Source organism: Atractosteus spatula, chromosome 9 (genome assembly GCF_055471065.1).
Source record: "Atractosteus spatula isolate fAtrSpa1 chromosome 9, fAtrSpa1.hap1, whole genome shotgun sequence".
Lineage (NCBI taxonomy): Eukaryota > Metazoa > Chordata > Actinopteri > Semionotiformes > Lepisosteidae > Atractosteus > Atractosteus spatula.
In genome coordinates, this window is record NC_142714.1 from 20176209 (window position 1) to 20196813 (window position 20605).

At 38.9% G+C, this 20605-nt stretch overlaps 2 protein-coding genes across 4 annotated transcripts in view; both read right to left on the reverse strand.

The window, feature by feature from the left end:
• Positions 1 to 243: 243 nt before the first annotated feature.
• LOC148828385 (G protein-coupled receptor 68-like) lies at positions 244 to 14640 on the reverse strand. 2 transcript variants are annotated; one of them, XM_088924618.1, is made up of 2 exons: positions 14497 to 14640; positions 244 to 4239 (listed from the first exon to the last, which is right to left on the reverse strand). In XM_088924618.1, exon 2 carries the CDS (start codon positions 4156 to 4158, stop codon positions 3106 to 3108), a length of 1053 nt encoding a protein of 350 aa, XP_088780744.1. In that variant the 5' UTR covers positions 4159 to 4239; positions 14497 to 14640; the 3' UTR covers positions 244 to 3105. The 2 variants fall into 2 exon arrangements, with proteins under 2 accessions (XP_088780744.1, XP_088780743.1); XM_088924617.1 differs by lacking the exon at positions 14497 to 14640 and adding an exon at positions 5524 to 5664.
• A 1810-nt stretch (positions 14641 to 16450) lies between these two features.
• Positions 16451 to 20605, reverse strand: part of ccdc88c (coiled-coil and HOOK domain protein 88C) — an 82692-nt gene continuing 78537 nt past the window's right edge. The window contains exon 29 of one of the 2 annotated variants that reach the window (XM_088925645.1): positions 16451 to 19670. In XM_088925645.1, coding sequence (XP_088781771.1) covers positions 18603 to 19670 — 1068 coding nt within the window. In that variant the 3' untranslated portion in view covers positions 16451 to 18602. The remainder of the gene's footprint in view (positions 19671 to 20605) is intronic. The other variant, XM_088925646.1, reaches the window with a different exon arrangement.

Consider the following 20605-nt stretch of genomic DNA (forward strand, 5'->3'; position numbering starts at 1 on the left):
GTGCAAGGGTGCCACGACTGTACCATTTATTATACCACAACATTTTTATAGACCTTCAATTGCAACATCTTCAACTTTTCTTTCACACTGTTGCTTGCAGATTTCAAATGTTTCACCATCGTTGTTCATCTTGAAACTCTGCATCAATTATTATTTACAATAATTAAAAGAAAGTTATCCAGTGTTCACAGATAAAACCAAGCCAGTGTAGCAAGGAAGAGAATTAAAATGGACATAAACTTGTTTATTTCGAGGTATTTTAATGGCTATACAAAATAGAGCCTGTCAATTGGGAAACTCATTTTACATTTAAAAAACACCACGAACAGGACAGTTAGAAAGCCACTCACATTTGTACTGTAAATCCTTGAAATGGTCACGCAATACAAGCAATAATTACACAGGAGAAATGGTACAGTATGGCTTGCCGTTTTCTTCACTGTTCTTGCTACTAAATTACAAGGAATATCATTTATAGACTGCAATTATCAAAAAATATCTGCCAAAGAAATGTAAACATCACACAAGTCCATGGCCAACTGCCAATACATAATTAGCTAAGCAGACAATATAAAAATAAAACTTTTAAAGTTCTTAGAAAAATAGACTTTTTTCAGATCCAGTAAGAGATAGTCAGATCACATATACACATGAGGAAAAATCAGACATGATTTCATGCATTGACTCTGATAGTTCCATTTCCTTCAAACACCCTAGCGTATATGGTATTTAGCATGGTTTCCTGCAAGGTTAAGGAGGAGGCTGTTTTGTATTTCATCAACAAAGTTTGTTTTATGCAAATATAGTAATAGCATAAGAAAATCTGCACACAATGAGTCTATGGTACTCCCTTAAAACCCATTCATGCATAGGGTTGGCATTTACTCTCAGTTAAAGTGAAAGAGACTAGCATTTTAAAATTCAAGCAGCTGTACTTTTGAGCTTCAAGGAGATTCAGTAATGGGATACCAATTTCAGCTACTGTACATTATACAGCATTCACATTTTCAGTAATAGTTTATGAGGTGGATGTATACTGTTTTAATGTAAGGTTCAAATTGCACTGTAGACTATAGAATTGTAATTAAATGGTCCATGTTATTAACACTTACTGTACATGTTTCACACTGAACTTCACCACGTTATGGAGAAAAAAAGAGGTATTTATGATGCGGCTGATAACCTTACTTGCATTACACAGAGAATCATTGACAGGCTTTACACCAGGACAAAGTTATAAAAATATGTGTCACTCTCTAAAATGTTTTTGAGAGTTAATGAGGGGCCTGAGGGCATATTCCCATAACATTAATCCACAGTTTAGCAATTTCCTTTTCCTATGACTGACGCACCTCGAACCTTCCACCCATTTTAACAAAGTATTTTTCAAAGGTTGGCAATCAGCATATATTCCTCGACCTCCAAGAGTCTGAGAGACTTTACAGCTTTGCAAATTCTTCTTCACAGTGAGCTAGACTGACATTGCAGTACATTATATTTGCATCTCTGAATCTGCATCTCTGATGATTGTTTCCTCTTTTGTACAAGCTGCTGTTACTGATGAGGAAGTATGGTGGCAACCGACACAGTTCTCCTTTCACTGGGAAAGCTGTGTAACATGTTGCCTGATACATCACGGTAAGCTACATATTTAAGGAGCAGTTAACAATTTGGTAAAAACTTAAAAATAAAAATGAAAAGAATGTTATCCAGTGTTCACAGATTAAACTGACACACTGAAGTACAAGGAGAAAACTGAAACATCAGGCAATCAGGTAGCAATACTAAGCAGCCTGCAAAGCCTGGAAAACTGACTTAAGCCTAAATCTGATTTGTCTTCCACAAGTTTTGTGTTTTACATTCAGTGATGTGCAGGGGTTGCTTTCATGCTGCCAAAAGAAGGATTTTAATTAGATGTATTATAAGAGATTATTTATACTGCATATGAGATAATACACCACATTTATTTTTTCATCCAGTGAGTCCAAATAAGACAATAATCGATAACAATATAATCATTGCCTATCCCTAACTCAAATGTCAGTATCTGTTACACGTACAGTATAATTCCTAATATAAAACCATATTTAATAAAACAGTAGCCTGCTCCTGTTCAGAGAGGCAAATATACTGGTAAATTTTGGAGTTACTATACAGAGAAGAATGAGTTGTTCTTTGCCCAGGCTTTGCTATGAATCATGGCAGTACAGCAGGCAGTGGTTCACTGTAAACATTAATAGCAGTATTGTAGACAGAAACAGTTATGAACATTTTTGTTTGGATTTTCCAATTCTTTAGGATGTTTTTGTTTCTCCAGGCTTAAAAAGCATTTCCCAGGTTTTACATGATATGATACGTCTGGGGAAAAAACACACTGTCAGATATTTTTGTGGGATTAGACTCCCTGAGGTTTCAAGTCCATCGCACATGAAAGCCCTTCCCTCCCAAAGAAACATCATGGATGGTCAGCATGTTTCAAATCAATGAGTTTCACAAAGAGCTCTCCTGTCTCAGAATGTATGGAATGTCCCTGCCTGACAGAATTCCAAGCAGCAGGAATGAGTCAGTGATTCATCAGTTCCCATACGATTATGATATGAATGTGGTCTGTGATGTCAAAAACTGACAATATTACATATCGATAGAGTTTAGACTTGCAGTTTCATTTATCTTTTTCCTCCCCATCTAAAGCCAAAACATTTTCTGAGTTGAACTTCAAGAGAAAGCCAAATTCAAATTCAGTTGTTTTTCCCCTGAATAAGACTTGAGTCCAGCTTTTAAACGAAGGACACAAGAGAGCCAGTCACTGCACACTGAGGCCAAAAGATTCTTGCAGTTCTTAAAATGTGATGGCAGATTGTTTTACCTGAATTGAAAATAACATCTCTGCTGATAATTTTATCTGTTTGCCCCGTGTTCTGAGGCATTAACTGTACTTCCATCAAATGTTCTTGCTAAATATTAGAAGTTCCCTGAGAAAAGAAGTTCAACACCAGCAAAGAGAAAACAAACACATCTCAAGCACACATCTCTGCAAGTGAAGATTTTGTAAAAAAAACAAGCCTCTTCTTGTTTGTAACTGTATGTCCTTGTGTTCTCTGGTGCCTAAGCACCCTCTTTAGTATTTAATAATATTATACCAGACGCTCCATTCTCATGCGGTGTGTGGGTGTCACTCAAGTCTGTGGTGCCTTCCCTTTTGCAGCAGAAGAGTTGGATGCAGAACCCTTTCACCCACTGCATGTCCCTCTGGGCATGTTCACTGACAAAACAGTAAAGCACAGGGTCTGCCAGGCAGTTGAAACTGGTCAGCATCAAGGAAAAATGATAGTAGTTGAAGATCATATCAATAAAATCGCAGTTCGTCTCAAAAATTGTCCGAACCAACAGGAAGATGTGGTAGGGAGAGAAAGAGCACAGGAATATCAAAATTGTACTGCTAACAAGGTGTCTGATGCGGCTTTTCTGAGAGGTCTGGGTGCCAGTACTCTTGTTCACTGCCATCAGCACTCTGCAGTAACTCCAGGAGAGCATCCCGAGGGGAAAGAGGAAACCGATGAAGAAGCGGTAGTAGTTCACCGGCTTTTCCCAAGGTCTCATAGGGTAGTGCTCGAAGCAAATGGAGTGATTGGTTTTGTCCATGCTCAGCTCTTTCCTGAAAAAGAACGCCATGCTAATGCCAATCTCCTTGATCCAGATGAAGATGCTGGCCAGAGCTGCGGCCTTCATGGTCCGGAGGCAAGAGAAGCGAAAGGGATGTACCACCGCTAAGTAGCGGTCAAGCGAGATGCAGCAAAGAAACCCGATGCTGATGTAGATGTTCTCATACAGCAGAAACCCACACACCTTGCATAGCCATTCATTGTGTCTCCAGTCATCCCCCAGAAAAATGTACTGTAGCCATAAGGGCAGGGAGGACAGGTACAGCAGATCGGAGACAGTTAAGTTGATCAGATAGATTCCCAGCTCATTTCTGGCCTTGAGCTGTTGCAAAGCATGATATAATGAATAAAGATTTGTGGGCAACCCAATTATTAGGACAAGGATGTACACCCAAGAGAACAGATATTGGTGAATGTCGTGCTTATTGGTACAGTTAATTAAATCTTCCTGCGACATGTTCTTCTGTTCAGTTGTATTATTGAAATTCAGAGCCATGCGGGTCTCAGAGCTGATCAGCAGTTTTAAATGGCTTCCTTCCCAAATAAAAGTCAATCTTGACTCCCATTCCAGGGGATTCTGTAAAAGACAAGAAAATATTAAAGATACCATCAAGCTCATTAAAATTGGACTGCAAATACAAAACAGCTGTACTACATGAAAGTTTCAACAGTTACCTTGCAATGAGGTGTGAGTCATAATGATATTACTCATGCATTTACTTTTTCAACCATTTCAACAACAAAATCCTGATTTTTTAAAGGAACAGTAAAGAGGTATAAATATTAAGATATTAGCATCAGTAAGGTTTAGTTTGCTTTGATTTATACAACCATTGGTGTTTTGTTCCACAGTTATTGCCACACTTGGCAGGGTACAGGTGGTCAGCACAAAACCTTCATCACTAAAGAGGGCTGGGCTCCAATGCTGGAGAGTGGAGAAAGAGACCTCAGGTGTTCCTCCAGCATAGATGAAGGAATGAAGGTGTGATTTTCTTGATATGCAGAGTACTGTTAATTGTTAACATGTTAATTGGCTCCTGTCTAGGTTTTGATTGATTTTCAACAGGCTTGGCATTCAACAGGTTAAATCAGTTCATCACCTGTGCCCCATCAACTCTCTCATTCAAAATGATGCCAAAAAAGCATTTAGTCATTACCCAAAATCTGTACACATTATTTTTTTTTGTAAAAACATCACAAATCCATGTGAACAATGTTTCTTTCAATGCTCAGTACACTTTCTTACTAAAAATAAATCTTAGCATTCAAAACCAAATTTCATGCCAGACCTCTAGAACAATTCAAAGATGTTTTTAGAAGGCACATATTGCCCAGTTATTTCACATTTTCATCCATTAACTAAAAAAAGGAAGTGAACTACTTTCTGGGGCTTCTACAATCACTTCAGTGCTATGAATCAAAATGACTAAAAGATTAAACAAAACACAACTCTAAAGCATTTAAATGGCATTCCTAAAAAGATAAAAAGATCATGTTGTATTTGAAATGTATCCTGCCACAAAGTGCTGAAGACCTTTAATGTATATTAAATAAATATACAGAGCCTGTACTTTTTCAGTGCTTCCTTTTGCACTTCACATGAAATGACCTGCAAAGCAAGCACCTCTTTCATGATAAAAGCACACACAAGACATCCCAATTCAATGAATGTCGGTTTACATTGAAACATTTTTTCTGGTTTCTCAACAGTGTGCTTTGGGCTAAAGATTGCAGTACCAAAAAAAGCAAAAGTCAAAATGTTTAATTTCCTACCCTAATATCCTGTTTAGACATGCCAACCATATTTCACGTTCTACAGCATTTTCAAAGAAAGTTGTTAATAATAATTCGTTAGACTTACTGTATATAGCACTTTTCTGGACACTCCACTCAAAGCACTTTACAGGTAATGGGGACTCCCCTCCACCTCCACCAACACCAATGTGCAACGCCCAGCTGGATGATGTGACGGCAGCCATAGTGCACCAGAACCCTCACCACACATCAGCTATCATTGGGGAGGAGAACAGAGTGATAAAGCCAATTCTGAGATGGGGATTATTAGGAGGTCATGATTGGTTACAACCCTACTCTTTTCGATTAATACCCTGGGATTTTTAATGACCACAGAGAGTCAGGACTTCAGTTTTACATCTCATCCGAAGGACAGCACTTTTTTACAGGACATTAAGACCCACATACAGTAGACAGCAGGGTGAGTACCCCCTGCTGGCCCCACTAACACCTCTTCCAGCAGCAACCTTAGTTTTTCCCAGGGGGTCTCCCATCCAGGTACTGACCAGACTCACACCTGCTGAGCTTCAGTGGGAGTTGCAGGGTGACATGGCTGCTGGCTATAAGTTCCTTGTGTATGGTCTAAATATAAAGTGAAATTGAACATGATTCTTAAAAACCAAGGAACACATTTTTGTTCATGCAGCAAACAGAGATCATATAAAAGAATCCATGGTACAGACTGTACTCCCTGGCCGTACTGCACATTATCTTTTAGTCAATTTCTGAAACACCACTCCTACTTTTAGAGTGACATTCATTAGATCACAGATACAGAATACTGAATCTTGATACCAGGAACATAATGTGGGTGTAGTACAGTATATATGGCAAGCTGTCATGCCGCTCTGCAGAAATATTCTAGTATGAGAGATTAGTAATGAAAAATGCATGTCATACAATCCTGCTCACCATCCACTGTAACTAAATAATAAAAATCTTATCTAAGTGACAGTAATAAAGTCAAACTCTTATCAAGCTTGCTTGGAGCATGAGTGTGAGATGCACTGCTTCTCCAGTCACATCTTTTTTTACTTAGTAGTAAATAAAATTATATATATTTTATTATATATATATATAACTCAAACTGCTCAATTAGGCAAATGGGGTTTGAACAAATTCAGACCCTGCCTTGTTTCCAAAATGCCTTGGTGCTTTGAACTGGCTTCAGAGAATATGCGTTGGGAAGGGAATTTCAGGTCCCACAACAGATATGGTTTTAAAGTAACTAAGCAGCAACCGGCATCACACTGATGTATTACCCCTGATTCCTGGAGTTCAAATACATGTGGAGGAAAAAATTGACTTCGATCGACTGTTGATTTATCATGGCAAGAGGAAATCTGCAATATCACCCAGGCCCATACAGTGTAATAAAAATTCAAAACATGAGGTATGTGTGCAAAGCCTAAATGAGCCCCCCTTAGCGATTGCGCCATAGATCCTGTGAAACTGACAGCTTTGCTGTTGCACCAGGCACCAGGAACTGTATGTCACAGAATTTAAACAGGCCTGGGAAAAGTGGGTGGGTAAAGAGTCACGATGGATTTCTGGACTAGATGTTGCATAATGAACAGACAGTATGATTCACAATTTAACTGGAATATTGTTATGATATAGCCTAATTATGCTATAATTGCTACTTTGTTATTTATTTTACTTAATTAATCAGTCAGTATAAAAACATAACTTCTATCTCTTATGATAAAGTAATTACTCTTCCTAAATAATTTTTAAAATCTTGTTACATGATTTGAAAACATACACATATGGTTAGCATCCAAAGAGTACAAAAGGACATTTTAATTTAATTAATAAACTAATTAAGGTGTGTTGTGTGAGAATTTAAAAGAGAAAAACATATTTATAAGAACAGTAAAGTAGAAAAAATATAAAATAAGAGTTTTGTGTCTATTTCTGAAAAATACCTTCAATCCTGCTTCAGGATGCTTAAAGAGAAATGTCAATGAACAGTTCTTGGGAAAGTACTCTTTTAATTACCAGTCAGATACAGTCTCAGCAAAAATTACTGTAGGTTACGTCTTTGGGCTGATAGATGAATCTGTTAAATATAGCCGCAATAGACATACACACAGGAAAAGTAAAAAAAAAAAAAGAAGTTGAATTATCTCTGTGCAGTTTTCCTGACTTGAAATTGTCAAGGTAAAATGAAATGGTTTGGTTCTCTGTTCCTCAATCCTCAGATTTTTGCCTTCCCATTAAACAAATTCTTCCCTCACAACTGAACTGTCTGATAGTCTATCAGATCCAATCAAACCCTGTTCCAGAACCTTCTCTTCCAGTCTAGTCTGCTTGAGGTCAAGACGTGCCTGCTTTCTTTTATTGGCAGCTGTCTATCGGCTCAGGCTATCTGACATTGAGTCATCTTGCATTTAGTACAAGATAAGGGTTTTCTGCTTCCTTGTTTTTGCATTCTTCTACATTACAAGAACCAATGTATCCGGTTATATGGGCCCTTTGTTAATACATCTACTACCTTTTGACGCCTTGGCTTTTTTCATTAAATTATTCTTGTACCTGGCAGCTGGAAAGAGACTGAAGGCAGGCTGTGACTAATGATAGCATCACAACTCTACACTCATCACTGATTAAGACAGAATTGATCTATGCTGAAAACTGGTGAGGTAACTGGACAGCTATATTTATGGCCCCTGACACATTACAGTACTTCAATAAGAGGCACTGTGGTTGAGGGAGGGAGAAAACTTTTACAATATGTCAATATTTAGATATACTGTAGTAGCCTGAGGGAGCTACTATACTAAAGGAAGCCTGCCTCATTTCTCCTCAAAAGTTTTACTACAGCAAGAGTAGGATTTAATTTTTACCACTTCTGTGTTTTAGGACAATGTTTTAGGATTGTGCTGCTGTTCCTGGAACTTACTTCACTTTTGAACATTCTTGTACTGTTCATCGAATATTAAATTTAATTTACTCAGATGCAGCCATGTTCTAAAAGGAGGTCGGTCTAGCGACCTGCTTTTCATTTATTTTTTTTGGTCTTCAAGGAATCCTCAGCCTCAGAAAGATTACCAGATCAAGTGCATCTTAAAGCCAGGCCTTTTCCAATTACTTGCAACAATAGGAACTTTAGCATAAAATATTAAACAAATGCAACATATGATAAGTCTGTCTCACTGATGTCTTCTAGCGGAAGATGCCTCAGTGAATGAGAGCAGGTCCCTGTAGTTATCGAATGAAAAATGAAAAATCTTGTTGGACGGGCAGGGTTTTCTGCTATGAATTGTAAGGACAGAATATTAAATCTAATAGAACAAACAAAGAAAAACAGAAGTAAAAACCAATGACATCTGTACATGTGTAGCACTCACAATGCATATGTATCTCACATTATTACTCATACAGAGGAAAGCCTGAGTCAGGGGCAGGGAAAATTAGGCTAAGAGACAGTATTCCGTATTTATGGCTGCCTGTCATTTGCAAATGTGCACCATTTTCTCTCCTAGTGCAATACTAAGGAAGACAGAAGTGCACACCTTTGCTTTCAATAGCAATGCTCCAACATTCTCCAGGCTGAACAGAATGTAAGCAAACTCAAAACAGGCTCTTCCAATGTCATAAGGATCCCTTAAGGACACATGGCCATAGAATTGTATAAAGGCAGATCTTGGAGGATCAATTAATTTTTTACCTTTTCCTGAAAAGAATTAAGAAAATATTAAGTTTAACTGTCTCCTAAATCTAAAGGAGAGAAAATTCTTTGATAAATCATAAAATATTATAAAATCACCCAAAGTTTGAGCAAATTAAATCACATAGATATGTGGCAGTATCTACAAGAAAATAGCCAACATTCAATTTTTGTATATACTGCCTTAATGTAAGCAGATATTTAATGATTATCATATGATTGAAACTACATTTTAGCTATGTTTATTGGCTATAGATCATGCAATATAGGCTAACCAGTTCTGAAACCACTACTCTTGACTTGTTGAAGCTAAGACTTCTATTAGTATGAATCATCCAAACCAAAATTTTAAAAAAACAGTGTCTTAATTAACTAATATTTTCTGTTTGATTGTATTTATTAAGGCATGAGAAAAATCTAGTTGATACAAACTACAATCTAGCAAGGAATGACCGAGTACAGTCAAATTCAACAACAGTGATGTAGGAAGTGATTCATGGGCTAGTTTCACATCTCTACTTTTTCTGGTTGCCTGCGTCACCAGATTTCTACTACTGCTGCTTTAACCCCTAGTGGAAAGACAGGTGGAAGTGTGAATCCCCTTGTAGTACAGACTCATACAAAGCAACGTCTTTATATTTACTATTAAAAGCATCAGTCTGTTTTTGAGACCATCTAATTTTCTGCTACATTTTTGCAGAATACAACAAAAAATCATTTTGCGCCTTTCATACTGCAAAATAATGGCAGTACAAAAACAATGTAACATCCCTACATTTATAGCCTTTTAGAGGTGTACTCAGTGCTCTCAAATCCTTTCAAGAGTGGTCTCAGGCTCCAGGCTCAAATGTGACAACTCATTCACAATCTTCTAAAAAAGTCTAAGACATAAGATATAGTTCTGTATTCCATTCGGGCTCCATTTCATGTGAGAAGGGCCACACATTAATAATTTAAATCAAGCTTGAGAATACAGTTGATTTTTATTATTATTTCTAAAATGTTACAGTATACTGTGTTATTTTTAACATGAGTCACTCTTAGATGCCCTTCACAAGAAGAGCTCATAACATACAAAATACTGGTAGAATATCATAGCAGGGAAAACCAGAGTAACTCAAACTAGAGGAACACTTTTCAGAGAATATTTGCAAACCACCAGCGATAACAATTATGAAACGCTGGTCAAGTCTTCTAGAGAAGGTAAAGTTGGTAGCTGCTTTCTTAAATCACACAGAACAGTATCCAATCTATATCCACAGTAGTAAAAATGGCTCAGCACATGCAATGTCCCATTATTCTTAAAAGCTGTAAAGTAGCACCAAACTATGCCTTTTCATCAGTATGCTGTGCAATGGAACAGAAGGTCACGTGATCTCAAGAGAAGAAAGATTATTGGTGCATATGCTTCTAATACACAACTGAAGGTACCAGCAGACCTGGCTAGTATGTCAATTCAGACATACTACATACATATATAGGTGCATATGCTTCTAATACACAACTGAAGGTACCAGCAGACCTGGCTAGTACTGTATGTCAATTCAGACAGCTTCAGCTTCTTACAAACATCAGTAGAAAAACATCAATGCAACATACTAATTAATAAAATGATACCAAAGACAAGTTTCACATTTTGTGGGAGTAGGATTAATGGTCCCTTATTTCTACAGACACCTGATAACATCCAGTTGAATCAATACCATGACATGTTACCACTGGACGTAGTCCATTTCATTATTAGGGGTATTCTCAATTGTTTAAATACTTGCAGTGGAAACAGAAAACAACTTCTAAAATCCAATTATATATTTAATCCCAATTATATATTTAATCTGTATTGTGTAGTTCCATACCATTGCAAGCAGCCATGTCACCCTGCAACTCACAACTAACAGCCCACTGAAGCTAAGCAGGTGTGAGCCTGGTCAGTACCTGGATGAGAGACCTCCAGGAAAAAACTAAGGTTGCTGCTGGAAGAGGTGTTAGTGGGGCCAGCAGGGGGTGCTCACCCTGCAGTCCATGTGGGTCCTAATGCCCTAGTAGAGTGATGGGGACACTATACGGTAAACAGGTGCCATCCTTCAGATGAGATATAAAAGCAAGGTCCTGACTTTCTGTGGTCATTAAAAATCCCAGGGCATTTCTCGAAAAGAGTAGGGGTATAACCCTGGTGTCCTGGCCAAATTTCCCATTGGCCTCCTAATAATCCCTATCTATGAATTGGCTTCATTACTCTGCTCTCCTCCCCACTGATAGCTGATGTGTGGTGAGCATTACAGGTGGATGCTGCACATTGGTGGTGGAGGGGAGTCCCCATTACCTGTAAAGCGCTTTGAGTGGAGTGTCCAGAAAAGTGCTATATAAGTGTAAGCAATTATTAATTATTATTATTATATCAGGCAAATTAAAATATTCCATTCTCCTGTCTACCACATCTTTTCGAATCACCTCCTTCACTTTTCAGACTGAGTGGGTCAACTTCTACGCAAAAGGGCAGATTTATTTAAAGTTTTTTAGTATATTTCAAAATAAATATAATCAGGTTACCACTGGTAAATACAAAGAAATTTAAAACATTTGTTAGGCATTTCAGTGAGTATTTTTTCCAGTGTGAAAAGAATCACACCATAGTCAGGAAACCGTAGCTTGAACAAAAATAACTGTTATCTCTTTTCTGTTGTTATCATTATCTCACAAAAGAGGCAGTTTTGCAAGTTACTTCAAACAAGTCCAGGACTTTCTAGCAATTCTACTTGTGTAGAACACCAACTCAGCCAAAGTCTTAGCTAAAGCAACTGATGAAAAATTATAGTTTGATTACCTATTCTTAAACAGAAGAATGGACCACCTCACAGACAACCAGACTGTTTAGATAAATCTAGGTGTTGAACGAAACACAGCATAAAAATGACTGAACATGCTTGTCAGATATACTCCACATGGTAAAATCAGGGAATGCACATTCATGTTCAACTCACTGATCGTCTTAAGAAGTGAATAATACCTATTATTTTCTATGTTTGCAAAAATGTAAAAATACTTGAGCAGCATTTAAATCTCTCTACCCAAGAAATCTATCTTGGGATCTAACCTTCCAGCTGGCCTACAAACCTGCAATTCCTAAAAAAATGAAAGAGGGCGAAGCAGGGGTCTTTTATCACACACATTTACTCTCGTTTCTGCAATAAGACATGTCAGCAGAACATCCATGATGCCTTCCAACCAACTAGAGGGAAGTAGATCTCAAGGCTGGCTGTACAGAAGCTGTTTTTGGGAGGTAACAGATTTACTTTAGGGAGATCAGTTAGACAGGATAACATGGATTTCTGAAATGCGGAGCTGTCCATTGTTTCTTGACAGGAAAGTATCAAAATGTCAGAAATGTAACCATGCATGGGTGTAGCACTTATCCAAAAACACAGTAGCTCTCAAAGGATGCTACAGTATATAAACCTGTTTCGAAGACTGTAGTCCGCGGAGAATTCGCAAAATCTGTTCTGTTCTAGCATAAAACTAATTACACACAATCAAGCGCTCCTCTACGGCAATATTTAAAACTAATCAATACCGGACGGCAAAACAAGCTTTAGTCATACTGAAATTACATTAATTTCCACTTTATGTGTAGGTGCTGGCTTCAAAGCTCTGCAACGACAGCTGTCGAACTTCCAAAGCAACTATACCAACTACGAACACAACGGCTTGTCAAAAATATACATTTAAACAAGAGTTATTAACATATATATTGAAAAACATTAATATATTTTTGCTACGAATTCGTGTGAAATCCCCCAAAACAATATGAAACATGCACAACTCTGTACAATGCAAAGAAACCACAAATCATTGAAAACTACGTATAGGAAGCGTGTAGTATAACCACTGTAAAACCATGGGGGAATTCAGGGGGAATTCTCTCATGATCCCCTGTTAACGAAAAGTAAAATCCTGACATAAAACCTCTCATGATCACGAGATGACAGAATAACAGACTTAGGCAGACTTTGCCACCGCGTGTAAGATATTTTATCCCGTGTGTATCAGGACCGCGCTGATCACTTTGATGTCTCATGATTACCATAACCTCACAACAGAACGTAATCCTTTTTTTTAGTTGAGTTCTGCTTCACGTTTCTCATCGGTACCGTTTTCCCCTCTCAAACGGTAAGCACAGGAATAAGAACGGGCATCCTGGTTGCAGCACGGTTTCCATATCAGCAATTTGCTGATATATGACCAAGGAGCTTGAGGAGAATGGGGAGGCTTCTCAAATGTAGGAAATTCAACACAATCGTTAAAAAAGTTATTAAAATGTATACTGATCAAATAAACTAATATCAGAAAATAAGCAATATAAACTTTCGTGGGTTGTTTCTAACCTTTCCAGATTTTCATTTCTCATAGAATTAGAGCATTGCAGTTTGGAACTTGGCTTGGCAGACTTGTTAATACCGTATGTTGATTAAGCAACAAACACGATTAAGCAAAAAACACGACCCTTCCTGAACCTCCTTACACATACAGTACACATGTGAAAAGTAGTTTACTTATTCTCTCGGTGGGAGACATAAGAAAGCCCCAGTGGGTTTCACTTTGACTGTAGGAACTACCGAATCAATTGAAAGCTCAAGTCGCATAAAATAAAAGTATGTATCCCACTGTATTATTAATAAATAACAGACGTACTTCACTCCTTCAAGAAAAGTAAAATACCAGCATTATGTTCACGAGAAGGACCAACAGGATTGCCAATAGCCTGTCGTGAAGGGTGGTCTACTGCACGACTCCCTAACTCACCGACATTAACGCTATACTTTATAATAAAGTGATGTCCACTTCAGCGTTAGCCATAAAAAAGCGGAACAGAGATGTACCTTAACAAATTAGAAAGAAATGCGCCGAAATAACGGGTAGGTATAAGGTACAAGACAGCTCCATCACTGATGAGTACTACAGGGGCCGCTGGTAAATCAGCATTTTCTTGTTTTTTTTTAAATATGCGCAAATCAATTTGTAATTAATCTGGGCTCAGTTGGTTTCTGAAACCAAAACCTCCTCACAAAAAGAAACCATCCTCTGCAGGCTATAAAATGATATTAAGCAGAATGTATACTAATCCCAGAATTTTATTTTCTAGAAGTCTGATTATTTCGGTTGTTCTGAATAAACTATGCCTCTGGGCAGTTTTGACAGGTAAGAATTAATAGTGTGGATTATTATAGAATCTTATCAAATCCTTGTGTTTTGCAAAAAATAGTATTAATGACTTAACCACTTTTAACATAGCCGCCAGGCAGCACTTGTCATTTGATAATGTGGCATCTTCTTTTTTTTAAAGGGCCGATCATCCAAATCTTCCCTTACCTTAATTGCTCTGCCCGCAGTAGCTTCTACAGTGTATCCACCGAAGCTATAGCTCGATAAATCCGAGGGTGCAGAGGGTCTCCTTTCCAGGAACCTCTGCACTTATTCCGATGGCGCCTTCTCCGCTCAGAGAGCAATGCCAAATGACTGATCGGATCTGAGCGCAACCGATATAAGCAGAGGAGGACGTTTCACAACCCTGGTAACTTTCGCTCCAAGCGCCACATAGTGTAAAACCCGAGACATACACAAAACCTCATTCTAGTCCTGTAGATGTGCAGGAATAACAACGCATTTTTTCTTCTTCGGCAGAAGCACAATCTTAGCTACAGGGGACACTCCGGCAGCAGAGAGGGGTTAGACTGGCGACGTATCTCTACAATTAATAGTAAATTTTAAAACACTACTCTTATACCGGACTTATCATTCTGTATTTAAAAAAACAACTTGTCAAATTAATTCTAACTATCTCGTTGGGTACTCTCCTGTGGCTATAAAATCAGCTTCACATCTTACTGTTCACAACAGAAAAGCTAAGCAATTTTTCAATTAAGTGATTGACCACTTCAGTAGTAGGTGCTGTAGTGCAACAACTCTTAAGTCAATAACATAAATGAGATAATAAGTCTGTGTAGCCTTTTAATTACTTGCTTAATGTTAAGTAAAGATGAAAATATGACTTTGTATCTAATTCTACATTATGACATTTTGCCCTAAAACCATCTGGTTTTAAAAGGCTCTAAATCCATTGACATGGGGTAACATTCCATTTAAAATGTTCTGATTCCTTGCATTTATATGGCAAATTTCTATCCTAAAGGAGTCAGTGTCCTTCATAGGAAAAGATCTGCTTCACCCACCTCTTAAGTGCAGCCCCACCTGGTTGGTGCATAGTCGCCAATATACACCAACAGCTCCACTACACAGCAGGTCAGAGGGGAAAATGAGAAAGTTAAGAAAATTAATTAAATTTACAGAGGCCAAGTTGCAGAGCCCAGGAAGGAAGGAATTAGGTAGAGACACCGAAAATAACACTCCTACTTTTACAAACAGTGCCATGGGGGCTCTAATGACTCAAGCAGTGAAGACCTCTGTTTAACTCTTCAGAAGGATGGAACAAACTACAGCACAGTACCCCCAATAATCTGGTTAGGAAACTCTGTCCTGAAGAGTTCCAGCACCGGTCCACCAGCATCCATCATGATAGCAACCTGGTTTTCTTTAGAGATCACCCATCGCAGTACGGACAAGGTCCAGCCTAACTTTTCTTCTGATATCTGACACAACCAGGCTACAGGCAATACCATTATATATATATACTGTAATCATATTTTTGCTCCTATCCTACCTTCTTGAACTACTTTTTGTTCCTATGGTTTTCTTCTAGGAAAACATTGAGTTAAATAGATTTAGAACATTCTTGTTGAAAAGACCTCCATTTCAATAGTGAAGTTAAGTTTAAAATGGCATGATTAATATTGCTAGCACTAAGAACAGGACTCTCTAGCAAATTGAAATCACTGACAAGATATTCTGTTTAGTTTAGATACTTGCACATCTGTTAAATTTGACAAATACAATTCTCAGAAACAGAATTCCCACTTTAATGACAAAATAGAAAATGACACATGATCTGGAACAGGACACATAATAGAAATGATCCGTAGTAGTTCATAACTTCTCAAAAATATTTGACAATTTGGAACTCATAAATTAAAGAAAAACATACTGAATGTAAAACAAGACTTTATAAACCTGACCAGTTCAAAAATTAAGTATGTATTTAATCCTACCTTATGAGGATTTTTCTGAACCCTGAATCACAAAGACGTTAATTTCTTTAATTCATAAAGTTAATGTTTTTGGTTTGATACCAAAAAAAAAAATGAAAGCAGCATCCATATTGGTGGTTTTAAAGTTATTCTACCACATTAGATCAACACAAGCCAACTTAATTTTGAATTTTTATTTATAGTTTAAATCACCTTCCCAATATAAATAAACTGAAACTGTAATTCACAATAAAAAAGCCTTTAAAATGACAAATCTATAAAAAAAAGTACAGAGGTTAAAAAATATTTTAAGGAAGCAAACAAAAATACACTAAAAACCACCAAGGCATTTTGTAGTGTATAAAAAGCTTTATTTGAATCCCTACCAATCCAATGTTTTAACTTCTCCCATTCCTATTTTTAAAGTACCTCAGCACATTCAGTGTATCTTCAGGGGCCCTATATCCTTGTGCTTTTAACATGTAACATTTAAGATGGGTGTCTTCTAAATACATCTTCAAAGAAAGAGTCTCATCTAATGGAAACTAAAGACTCAGTACTGTATCACAGAAACCTCTGAAACAGCACTACTGTTTATTTGCGACGCTGGTGACACATTCAGTACAGACTTTAAAGCCTGGCCTCCTCAGATTGTGATCCAGAGAACAACTCAAAGGGAAAAGTTAAAGATAACCCTGCCATATTAAAATGGACACTCAGTGCCTGCAAATTTCACTGAAGCACTTGAACTAATTGGTTGGATAACAGTCTTAATTGGAACAATTTTGTAGGCACAGGAGATGTGCTGAAACCTATAACGTCTGCTGAACTGTGTCCCCCTGATCTAGAGAAACTGCTTGGTATTGTCATTTCCATGGCTTTTGTAGATGTCATTAGGTATTGCTGTGTTTGAGTGCTGTGTCAAATACATGTTTTATGTGAGGCACATTTATATTAATATGGCAACAAAACCATAGGGTGAAGGTAACAGAGCGTTACAAGCACACAGTAATCATGGGATTACAATAAATGTTAAAGTGGACTATGCACTTCGATATTGTGCTTCAGGGGAAAAATTTGAGGCAAAGTTCAAAACGAATATTAATGACAAACCATTAGAACATACAGTAGAAAGCCCATTTTGTGTTGTCTTTTTTTTCCTTTAATTTCAAAGACCAAGGAAGATAACCATTGTTAAAACATTTTCCTGCCTTAATGTTTCAGTACTATCAGGTGTTACTCACAGTGACAGTGCCCCTACCTAGCCCAACATCTGCTCTCTGTATTTAAATGCTTTAAGACATTTACAAACTATTTACATATATAAAACAGACTTATTTACACAGTTATTTCTTTTCCAGTGTCAGTGAAAGAAAAATAGAATGACAAGATGTTCAGTATCATCATCAGTCACCAAAGGGAGAGACACTTCAACAAGATGGCTGGAGTCAAATCTGTAAAGGGATGCAGCCCTCTTCTGTATTTAGAAGAGCCAGCATTAAATATGCATATTCATAAAAGCTTGTTTAGCCTGAGTGAAGCCTACCATTAGCCTTTAGAGACCATTCATGTTGTTCAAAGACAGCAGAATCACCACAGACAACTTCTGTGCTGGCAAGAGCTCAACACTGGCATGTATCCATTCAGCAAGCAATCTCTCCCTGAGCAGCAAACAAAGAAGTTCCCATTTAACAGGTGTTCACTGGCAGAAGGTTCCAGTTTTTTCAGCAAACTCTTTATACACCACCTCATTCCCTGGAATTAATTCATATGACGGCATTTAAGCCACAAATTTGTACCACCGCCCCCCCACACTCATCTTCAAAATACCACTGTAGTTAGTCATAGTTAAAACAGAAGTAGTGAAGACCGAACACCAGGTTTTTGTCAGGCATCATGTACACGTATAAAATAACTCTAAAGTTAGCCGAGTAACAGCAGCAAGGCTACTGAGAGTCTTTGATGTCCCACAAGGAAAGGAGACACTGAAGGTAAAAATCATTCGGTAAACTTGCTCAGTGACAAATTCAGGCAAAGACGTGCTGCAGGAAGGCATCCTGGGTAAAGTGCAGGTTGACTGCTTAGAATGGAAATCTTTGAGACAAGACACCCTTATCTGAAGGCAACTGCAGGCGAGTCTTCGGAAAAGTGAGGAGGTCGGCTACACTGCCAGCTGCCTCCGAACACAGGGCTTTGTCAACTGGACAAAACAACAACTGGCCTACAGACACCGAGAACATATAAAAAATATTACACCAATAAAAATAAACTCCTGGCTGGGCACGGAGGTGTTGCGTTGGAGAATGCCATTTTGGGGGCAGTTCAGGTTTTTATTTACACGCAGCCGTATTCATACCACACGGTCTGAGGGTCATTATTAGGGTCCGGGGACGCTGGGGTGCTCTTGGGCGTGCTGGAGATGTTTCGGTTCAGGTGGTCCTCAGCACTAAGACCTCCTGTCCCACCCCCTTCCCCCTGAGGCCTGGCCTGGCCCTTTGACGGAGGTGCGTCTGTCCGTCTCAGCTCTCTCACCCCTTCCTCCTGTTTTGGGGCTGCCACCGCTCGGACTGGTGTCACCATGGCAACCTCCCCGCGGTGCTGAGATACGGACCGCATCTGTTGTTGCTGCTGCTGCTGCTGCTGCTGCTGCTGTTGTGGGGTGGATCTGGGTGAGCCGTACTGGGCTGAGGGGTGATGCTGAGAGGCGTCAGTGCCATACCGCTCTGCCTGTGTCGGGGTGCCAGCGAGAGAGAGAGCAGAGGAGTGGTGCTGTGGAGGCTGCAGCACAGGGGACAGGGGTCTGTCCTCCCTGGGAGGAGCTACGGACAGCCGTCTGGGGTCCAGCGAACGATAGGTCAGCTCTTCACTCTGGAGCGACGGCCCAGCGACCCGGGCAGACTGCGGCCTATCGCGGGCGACCATGCCCTGCCTTCGGATCACCATCCCAGAGCTCTGCTCCGCAGCCGGTTTGGGGCAGCTCTCCTGTCGGAAACTGTCAGGACCGTTGGAGCGCAGAAGGTCAGCTGAAGCCAAGCTGAAGGTGCGGCTCAGGCTGCTGGTGCCGCCACTGGCCCTGGTGCCGGCCTGCTGGGGAGTCTGCATCAGCCTTTCTGGAGGCCCACTCGCCACTGTGCGGTTTGGCAACGTGTGGGACTGCCAGGGGGAAGCGGCACTAGGGATAGCCTGCGTCTCTGGGGTCCGGACGTTGGGTTTAACTGTCTGCCCCGGCTTCGGGGCTCGTCCCTCTGCAGGTTCCATCGGGGTGGCTTTAACTGTTGGCACGACATAGCTCGTGGGCATCCTGGCACTGTCTTTCAGAGCAGCCTGCCGGCTGGCGACAGGGACCTCATTAGCTTTCTTGAAGTAATCAGTCATGAGGTCCTCTCGGCTATTTGGCTGCACCTAAAACACAAGGTTTAATTAAAATAAACGACCAAACATCCTGGGCCATTTGTCAGCGCCAGCTTAATAGCAATTAGCTGACAATAATAAATTAAAATGTCGCCTTCACGGTTAATAGAACAGGAACAGGAATGTAAATTTAGCAGTAAAAAAAAATCACAGAATATTAATTAGAATATTATAGAATTGATAAAAAACATATGTGAGATATTGTAGGCAGTAAGTGTTACTGTATATGATAAGGTACTGTATAAATCTCATACATACTGTATGATAGATGCACTATATGATATATACAGTATGATATGCGAGGTACATAAATCATGTACCTCAAATTAAATCTAAAAACATAACTATAAAAATACACAAATCGAAATGTATTGAAAGATCCTGAAGAAATCATGCCACTAGCACAGAGAGATTTAACAAGTGGTGACAAATCCTACATTCAGCAGTGAGATCTCCCAGATGGATAAAGTGCTGAGGAAAGAGGGAGACATGCAGTACTAATGGAAGCCTTTCACAGAGAAAAAGTGCCTGTGGTATCTGAAACCTTATCCTTTTTCATCACCAATTAGATGACATAAATGTGCTTATTCCCCAAGATCCAGACAAGTGCAATACAACAATTGAGCAAAGTGTCTCTTTTATAATTCGAATATTTTGTTTGACCTGCTCTTCTAAATTTTCCACAAGTTATCTTTGTCTCTCTAAACAAACGCCATGGTAGGCACCTTCATTTTCACTCCTCGAACCTCCTTTAGGCCTAAATAATTTGGGATCAAAACCTTGAGCTTGACAACTATTATTGTACAGCTGGATTTACTGAAAACAGGACACATAAAAGTATCCAGTGAAGTGTCCAGAAAAGCTATCTATAAATGAAAGTTTATTATATTATTATTAATTTCCTTGCAAAATCATTTTCTCCAGTT

What these genes read in the sequence shown, in the direction of transcription:
- LOC148828385 (XM_088924618.1), bottom strand. Translation starts at nt 4,158, where the DNA reads ATGGCTCTGAATTTCAATAATACAACTGAACAGAAGAACATGTCGCAG.